Source organism: Myxine glutinosa, chromosome 8 (genome assembly GCF_964187855.1).
Source record: "Myxine glutinosa chromosome 8, kmMyxGlut1.1, whole genome shotgun sequence".
Classification (NCBI taxonomy): domain Eukaryota; kingdom Metazoa; phylum Chordata; class Myxini; order Myxiniformes; family Myxinidae; genus Myxine; species Myxine glutinosa.
Genome location: NC_136268.1, coordinates 39,938,661 through 39,948,254, shown reverse-complemented (window position 1 = coordinate 39,948,254; position 9,594 = coordinate 39,938,661). Strand labels below are relative to the sequence as shown.

General features: G+C 52.4%; 1 protein-coding gene across 1 annotated transcript in view; it reads right to left on the bottom strand.

Moving 5' to 3' along the window:
- LOC137432429 (neuromedin-K receptor-like) overlaps positions 1-9,200 on the bottom strand; it is a 191,419-nt gene extending 182,219 nt beyond the window's left edge. The window contains exon 1 of the mRNA XM_068124364.2: positions 8,983-9,200. Within this exon, the coding sequence (XP_067980465.1) occupies positions 8,983-9,185 (203 nt within the window). The 5' untranslated portion in view covers positions 9,186-9,200. The remainder of the gene's footprint in view (positions 1-8,982) is intronic.
- Between the last annotated feature and the right edge of the window lie 394 nt (positions 9,201-9,594).

Below are 9,594 nucleotides of genomic sequence, written 5' to 3'. Positions count from 1 at the left end.
GGCCGCAGACCAAACAATGTCATGCTTGGCCGGCTTGCCCCGGAGGGCCTCGTAAAGGGGCCGCATGAGCTGAGCAGCGCGGGGCACGAATCGGTGATAAAAATTCACCATGCCGAGGAACTCTTGGAGGGCCTTGATGGAACGGGGACGCGGGAACGTGGTGATGGCCTCGACCTTGGTCGGCAGCGGCACGGCCCCGGTCTTGGTGATGCGGTGGCCCAAAAAGTCAACGGTCGTCGCGCCGAAGTGGCATTTGACCGGGTTGACAATTAAGCCGTGCTCGCTGAGGCGACCGAACAGTGTTCGGAGGTGGAGGAGGTGCTCGGCGCGGGACGTGCTGGCGACGATGATATCGTCCAGATAGACGAAAAGAAATGGCAGGTCGCGCAGCACGCAATCCATCAAGCGCTGGAACGCCTGGGCTGCGTTCTTGAGGCCAAACGGCATCCGCAAAAATTCGAACAGGCCGAACGGCGTGATGACGGCCGTCTTCGGGATGTCGGCCGCCCGGACAGGTACCTGGTGGTAGCCCCATATCAGGTCAATTTTCGAAAAGATGACCCGTCCCGCCAAACGGGCGGAAAAGTCCTGAATATGCGGGATCGGGTACCTGTCGGGGGTGGTAGCGTCGTTGAGACGGCGGTAGTCGCCACACGGGTGCCATCCACCCCCCGGCTTTGGCACGATGTGCAGTGGCGAGGCCCACGCGCTATCGGAGCGCCGCACGATGCCGAGGTGCTCCAACGCGTCGAACTCGGCCTTCGCCACGGCGAGCTTGGCCGGGTCGAGGCGGCGGGCCCTGGCGTAGACCGGCGGGCTCATAGTGGGTATGTGGTGCTCGATCCCGTGCCGCACCACGACGGCCGAAAACGTCGGCCGCGTGAGGGCCGGGAATTCCGCGAGCAGGCGAGCGAACTCGTTCGCTGCCGGGAGGGTGCACGCCAGTTCGGTCGGCGCGGAGCTGCTCATTGTGCATGCCAGGGAGCTGATGGTCTCAGCGTGGACAAGGCGACGTCGTTTGACGTCGACCAGCAGCCCGTGCGCGCAGAGGAATTCGGCGCCCAGAAAAGCCACGGGGATGCTGGCGGTAACAAAAGTCCATTCAAAACGCTGGCTGCCGAAGCAGAGGGTGACGACGCGTGGGCCGAAAGTGCGTATGGCCGAGCCATTAGCAGCGACCAAAGCAGGGCCACAAACGGCGTCCCGCCTGTCCTGCTCGGAGGCGGGTATGACGCTCAGTTGGGCGCCGGTGTCACACAGGAAACGCCGCCCAGATGCTTTGTCCCGAATAAAAAGCAAGTTGCCCGAGTGGCCGGCGCTCATGGCTGGGAATGAACGCCGGCCCGGCCGTTTCCCGACCTGCCGAAAGTGCACGGGGGCCGGCACGTCCGAGCCTTGTGTCCGAACCTGGCGTGGTAATAACACCACGCCCGGTCAGGTGGAGGCCCCGGCCGTCGTGTCGGAAGCGGGCGGTGCGGCGTGGCAGCCGCCAGTTGCACCAGCAGTTCGGCCTCCAACCGCGCAGGGCGCTCGGGCGTCGTGGGCGTCGCCTCGGACGGCGGCGGGCTCCAGGTAACCGTGCCGATGTGCTGGCCCGCCGAGGAGATCTTATCGGCTTCCCTGGCGAGGGCGCGGGAATCCGTGATCAACGTGCCAGCCAGGGCGAGGCGTACCGGGTGCGGCAGCTGGCGAAGGAACAGCTCGCGGAACAGAAAATCCGGAGAGTGCTCACCGAGCAACGAGAGCATATAGTCCATGCGCTCGGACGGGCGCGTGTTGCCGAGCTCGGGCAGAGCGAGCAGGCGCTGTGCGTGTGCTGCCGGTGAGAGGGCGAAAGCGTCGAGGAGGAGTGTCTTCAGCGCGTCGTATTTGTCAGCAGCCGGCGGGTGCTCGAGGAGGCTCAAGGCGCGGGCCGCGGTGGCGGAACCGAGCGCCGCCACAACATGGTGGAAGCGGGTGTCATCCGCGGTGATGCCTCGCAGGGCGAACTGAGAGTCCGCCTGAGCGAACCAAACAGCCGCGTGAGCCTCCCAGAAGGTAGGCAGTTTAAGCGTCACTGCCGTATCCATGTCGGTAGGTCACCAATGAAGGAACTGCGCTCCAACGCGAGTCGAAAGAATTGACGCGACCAAAGACGGAATTCGTCCGAGTTGCTTTATTGAAACAAAACAGCTCAGGTATTCTGACAAGCCCGTTTATCGGGCAGCAATATATATACACATTTATGTCGGGAAGTTTGCCCGGCAAAAGCTATACCGGGCATGCCCGGGTGTCAAGGGCGAGCCTTGGAAAGGCGAGTCTGGACCTGCCCGGGCGTGTTTGGCTGCGGCCTGGCAAGTCGAGGCTGGGCGTGCCCGGGCGCTCTGGACAAGCACTGGAAAGGCGAGAGCGGGCATGCCCGGACGCTCTGGGCGAGCCCTGGAAAGGCGATAGCGGGCATGCCCGGACGCTCTGGGCGAGCCCTGAAAAGGCGATAGCGGGCATGCCCAGACGCTCTGGGCGAGCCCTGGAAAGGCGAGAGTGAGCATGCCCGGGAAAGACGAGACTGGGCATGCCCGGGAGGTTCGGGCGTGCCCGGGAACAGTGAGTCTGGGCATGCCCGGGAGAGGCGCGTCTGGCCGTGTTCTGGCCGGTGCAAGGCGATTGTGTGCATCCAGCGGTAACCGCTACAAACCTTTAATTCTGGATAATAATGTTGAATGAAATAAGAACGAAGAAATATATGTCGGCATCATTGTTGACTTTTTTGTGATGACCGTCATCAAACGGAAAAGTAATATATCTTAACGGAAAAGAAAAAAGCAAATTTTAAATATATGTCGACATTTTCCCTGGCTGTTATTTTAGGCGGTGTATTTTCATGTATCATCGTGGCGCAATTTTTAATATATATATCTCTGCATTTCCCCGTGTGTGCGTGAATGTTCTCAATTATTTCTGACACCGAGTCTAAAACCATCGATAAAAATTAAATCAGATGGTGAATTCGATAAAATCGTGAGGGTGACAATGAATGGGCTTTATTTTACAGGCCTTTGACTTGAGAATTCATTTCGTTCTATAAACGGAAACTTTCATCGGATTTTCTTCCCGTTTTTTTCAACCGAGTCTAAAACTATGTTAGCGACTGTTAAAAATGAAATGATATATCGAATTTGAGTTGAAATAAACCTGTGTGAGAGAGAAAGACAGCACGGGCCTAAGTAAACAGGCCTCAAAGCTATTCGAGTTAATAAAATGGTGGATATTTGTTTCCATGAAGCCTCTCCAAGAATGGGTGGAGCTATGGGGTGAGCTATGGGTGGAGCTACTCTTCAAACGGACTAAACCACACCCCCGGACAGACGGATCACCTCTGCCTATTATAATATAGAAAGCTTGTCGAGAATTAAAGATCGAAGTCCTGAAGCTACGTCCACGTCCGATTTAATCTCCCTAATAAGATGCCCTGCTGGTACTGTGGAGTTTCTACTATTTCTCACAGTTATATATATATATAAATATATATAAATAGTATATTGGAGTTGAGGGTTAGTATATTGTACAAAAATTTTAGTCAATAAAAAAATGGGTAAGTAAAAAGAAAAAGGGAGCTCTGTCGACTGTAATGCCATGACTTGCAAAAGCAGCCTTAATAAAAACAACAAGCGTTACGCCGAGTTCCCCCGTCGGTGAAGTGATGAGTTGACAAAGTGGAAGACGCAAGGCGGCCATCTTGGATTTTGACGTGGCGACCCAATTTTCCATAGCGTTCTTCCTTATGCGTAGATACACCCACAGTCCCACACACCAGATTAGAAGTTAGTAGTTCGTTTATTTTTCAAGATATTTCGCTCACAAGGTTCAGACATATATATGGTGGCGGCCATCTTGGATTTTGACATGGCGACCAAATTTTCAATAGCGTTCTTCCTTTTGCCTCGATACACCCACACACCGGATTAGAAGTTAGTAGTTCATTTATTTTTTAAGATATTCCGCTCACAAGGTTCAGACATTTACTTTTCAAGATATCGCGCTCACAAGGTTTAGATATGGTGACAGACTGACAGCCATCTTGGATTTTGACGGGGAGACCTAATTTTCAATAGGCTTCTTCCATATGCCTAGTTGCAACCACACACCAAATTAGAATTCGGTCCTTCGCTTACTTTTATAAAGATATTGCAGTGCACGTACGCACGCACGGACGCACGGATGCACACACGGACAGAGGGGAAAACCATGGTCCCCCTTTCGCTTCGCGGTGCGACGGGGGACAAAAAGGGAGCTCTGTCTACTGTAATGCCATGGCTTGCAAATGCAGCCTGAATAGCTTTCACCAAGTGGTGGTTCATCAAAATCAAAAAGGGTGTTACAACACACCCAAACTTCCCCGGCCTTGTGACTAATATTCATTATGAGCCCTTGCAAAGCGGCTTAAGCACTCCAGCAAGCACTCCAACAAAATGGGTAATAAGGAACGGCTGGCTTGGCAAGCGATAGCAAGCTGATTTCTTCTGGTTGAAATGGCCGAGGAATTTTAAAAACAGATCGCATGTACAGTGGAGTGATACCCTATCCCATGGAAGTATAAATTAAGTTAAAAAATATTATTAAGTTAAAAAAAAAAAAAAAAAACCCCCAAGGAGAATCCGAGCCTCACTTAAATAAATGAATATATTGTACCGACCCATGGGTCCCCCAAGCAAGACCAGCATCAGAATCTCCTTGCTCCAGCCGGTGACGTCACCGGCGGGGAACCACGGCGCCAGAGTGGCTGGTCACGTGACCACCAAAGCGTGCCGCGCGTGCGGGTATAATCAGCTACACCTGTTGATCACGTGACCACCGAAGCACGCCTTGCTTGAGAGGCGTGGCTTTCGGTTTCGGTTTCGGGTTGTGCTTTATAATGCAGCCTGATAAACGGGCTTTACAGTGTTCCCGAGTTGGTTTTACGAATAAATATCTTCTCGGACGAGTTTGTGCCTTGCCATCCTTTTGTCCGTATTCTGCTGGAGCCAGGACTCCTTCACTGGTAACCCCAAATTTGAACACGCAACCCCGACTGCCCCCGCACGGATGCGGGGGCTGCGAACGGACACAGCGAGCACGCCCTAGCCAGGGAAGCCACCTAGGCTGGTGACGCCGGCTTCTCCCGCACGGTTTCGGGCGCAGTTTCGAACGTGGTTTTGAAATGCCGGAGTTTCGGAAATGACGACGGCCATGACTATGAGGTTCGCGCACCGCGCTCGGCTCCTCCTCTACGACCGGAGGGGCGAAGCTGTTCCAAGACCCTCCGAAGGCACGGCTGCTTCGTCACCTTCGCGCGCACTGACGTTGGCAGAACGGCTGCTTCGTCACCTTCGCGTGCACTGACATTCGCGGCACGGCCGCTTCGTCACCCTCGCGCACCTACAACTACAACCGCAACTACTTCTCCGACCCTGCAACCTCGGGAGGCCCGCGAGGAACCTCGGCAGCCTCCCCCGAGGCCTGGACCAGCCCCTCGGTTGGCTCACCCGCTTTTCGCGTGCGCTGCTCGAGCTTTCTCGGCACTGCACCCGCGCACTGCAACCTCGGGAGGCCCGCGAGGAACCTCGGCAGCCTCCCCCGAGGACTTGCCCGGCCCCTCGGCCGCCCCCCATCCACTGCATCCCCCGAGGCCTTGACCAGCCCCGCATCCTCGGGAGGCCCGCAAGGAACCTCAGCAGCCTCCCCCGAGGCCTTGACCAGCCCCTCGGTTGGCTCACCCGCTTTTCGCGTGCACCGCTCGAGCCTTCTCGGCACTGCACCCGCGAACTGCAACCTCGGGAGGCCCACGAGGAACCTCGGCAGCCTCCCCTGAGGACTGGCCCGGCCCCTCGGCCACCCCCCCCATCCTGCACCCCCCGTCCGACCACCCGCCACCACACCGGACCCCCCCTGCCTGCACCCCCCGTCCGACCACCCACCACCACACCGGACCCCCCCCCCCCCCCGCGACTGGCCAGGGGTCGTTTCGGTCGGTCATCCGGACCCCCCTCAGGTTGACCTCCCTGGACCAAGTCCATTCTGGGGGGGGGGGGGCGTGTGTAGCGACCCATGGGTCCCCCAAGCAAGACCAGCATCAGAATCTCCTTGCTCCAGCCGGTGACGTCACCGGCGGGGAACCACGGCGCCAGAGTGGCTGGTCACGTGACCACCAAAGCGTGCCGCGCATGCGGGTATAATCAGCTACACCTGTTGATCACGTGACCACCGAAGCACGCCTTGCTTGAGAGGCGTGGCTTTCGGTTTCGGTTTCGGTTTCGGTTTTGGTTTCGGGTTGTGCTTTATAATGCAGTCCGATAAACGGGCTTTACAGTGTTCCCGAGTTGGTTTTACGAATAAATATCTTCTCGGACGAGTTTATGCCTTGCCATCCTTTTGTCGGTATTCTGCTGGAGCCCGGACTCCTTCAATATACACTTAGTTTAAAAAATCGATTGATATGGTAAATTTTGTCAGATTTCACTCCAGATTTGGACATTTATTTAGTCTACAGGATCCAAAGGAAGCAAATCCAGATTTTGATGATATGTGATGATATTTCATATCCGATCCAGATTTTGATGATATGCTTAAATTATGTAATGATCATCAATCGTGTTTCCAAGGCACATTTAAATAGGCCGAAACAAAATGGCGGCTTAAGAACCCAGCGAGTGGCAGTGGGCTGACCAAGATGGTGGGCCGTCATAATGGTAAGGCTTTTTCGGGTTTTTTCTTATGAGCACCTCGTTAATCATCTTCAAAAAAGGTGTTATAACACACCCAAACACCCAGTTTTCATCATTGCAATCTGTCGGAGGTCCAGGTGCATGCATGCAAAGTTTGGGGCCACTAGGTTTCATGGTTTTGGAGTTATGGAGGAGACATGCAGATGGACGGATGGACACTGCCTTTTATTATATATATATAAGGGGTGTTGCAAAACATTTTACCTTCCCCCCCCCCCCCCACCCCCCCAGAGAACCCGTTACGGTTGTGCACGCATTCGGACATGTGTGCGTGCGTAGGTGCCGTGTGTGTACCTTGCATCCACGTCATCACTTTTTCTTCGCTTGTCTTTGCTGTGATGGTTTTGTCGCGGACTGAACAACGCATCCATCGCATGTGCGTTATTCTATTCTCGGCTATTTTAACGTGCTTCAAAGGAAGCATGCCTCGGGGGAAAAAAAGGTAAAATGTTTTGCAACACTATATATATGGTCATGTCAAACATGACTGTATAATTATATATAATTATATATATATATACATCTATATTATTATTAGGATAACTAGACTGCCTATTGCAGCTAATGCCAGCGTTGGTGGACGTTTACTATAGTCCTCTTCGTGAAGAGTAAACAAGTTGTAGCTGGCATTTGTGAAATTCCAAATTCCTACTCTAACCTACAGGGGGCACTGCATCACCATCACCGCCTCACCCCAGTAATAGCTGTTGCGAACCTACAGGCTGCAGATGCATATGAATGCTGATTGAGCTAGCTGCATTAAATGAGGAAACACGTTATTGTACATATTGATAATTAACAAACAACAACAACAACAACATGCATTTTAAGGCCATTTTCCCTGCTAGAGCGGGGGTTAGCCTTGCGGTCCCCATGACAATCCTCTCCATTTTGCCCTTATTTTCTGCATCTCTCCTTGTTAACCCCCTTGCCCGCATTTCTTCTTCCACCATCTTTAGCCAAGTCCTTCTCGGTCTTCCCCGTCCTCTACTTCCTTCTACATTCATTTCCATCACTCTTCTCAACCAGTCACTTTCATCCTTCCTCAACACATGACCAAACCATCTCAACCTGTTCCTCTTCACAGCATCAATCACAGGCTCTATTCCCATCATCTTTCGCAATTCATCATTTGTCTTCCTCTCTCTCAACGATACCCCGCACATCCGTCGAACCATTCGCATTTCCACCCTTTCCAGCCTTCGTTGCTGCTCTATGTTCATTACCCATGTCTCGCTCCCATAAATCATAACACTTCTCACACATGCAGCATACACCTTTCCCTTCAGCTTCAACGACACTCCCCTCCTCATCAGCACGCCACTCAGTTCCCGAAACTTCTTCCATGCACATCTAACCTCTTCCATGCACTTCACATCATCACATGCACATCATCTCACTCACTTCCATATTGATAAATTAACACATTACTTCAAAATCGTTATACACGAGGAGGAAGTCTTGAAGGGATTATCCTGCACCAGCAAAACCTAACAGATTTTATCCCTTCCGACTACATCGTTTTCAGCAAGTGTTACACAACTTTCCCAACAGTGGGTAAGTTTCCTTGATATGAGAGAAACGTGTCATATGTTTGGCTTTGAAGCGTTTTGTAAAAGGAATAACTTGTGTATGTGTGTATGTTTATGCACATGTTTGTGTGTGTGTGTGTGTGTGTGTGTGTGTGTGTGTGTGTGTGTGTGTGTGCGTGAAAAAACTGCAACAATATTTCCTCATAAATGAAACGTATATTGTTACATTATTTTGACGAATTTTGATTAAAAATGGGCAAAAAAAAGTTTTTCCCATTCGGTTTGTGAATTATTATTCTTTTCTCAAATAGTATTCGTGAAATGACAAAGGCTATTTCATTATATCAACTCGCAGCATTTCGAGGATGGAGGGACGTGGAAAAGCAAAATCCTGGGAAAATCAACCTGGTGGTTTGTCGTGGAGTGTTCAGAGATAAGCGTTTCGTCTTCTCAGCATATGGTGGATATTTTGTTAACCCCCCTGACCCCTATAAATATCGTTTCCCTTAATTTTCCTGACCCCTATCTGGTCTCAACCTCGCTTCCCTTTTCCCCCCTTACCCTTTTCCACTCCTCTTGTCATGATGAATCTTTCTTGATTTCACCACTGCGCACGACATCGGTGCGTACGTAATAAATAGATAACCCATTGGGAAAGCCGCTCAACATTTTAACTCCTGCAAAGTACATATTATACAAACGTTACGCACCTGTCCACGGCGATTGCCGTCATGGAGTAGATGCTGGCGAAGACTGCGGTGACGGGGAACAAGTTGTGAAAACGGCAGTACCCTGCTCCGAAGTACCATTCGTTGTGAATCGCGTACACGAAGTTAACGGACGTGTTGAGAGCAGCCATGGACGCATCGGCCACCGCTAGATTTACAAGGAAGTAGTTGGTGACGGTCCGCATGCGCCGATGCGCCACGACGATCCAGATGACCACGAGGTTACCCGAGATGGCCACCGCGACCAACACGGTGAATGCGATGGACCAAAGCGCCACCTGCCAACCAGGTTGCACGAAGGGGTTGGAAAGATCCGCCGTGGAATTTGGCGCCACCGGACTCGATAGCGAAGCGTTCTTCAATACGCTGAGGTTGCCGCAGACGCTCTCTTCGGTCGGGCAGGTGATTACGCTATCGTTCTTCATGATGGAGCAATGTCCGGGGCTGTCTGTACAAGTCCCAATATTAATATGTCTCTACAAGTCGGTAAGCGTCGGACAGGATGCCCAGCGGAACAAGACAGCAATAAAGATCGGTGACAAATCTTGTGGAGTCCTCGTTTATATATTAGTCGACTGGCAGTAAATAACAGGA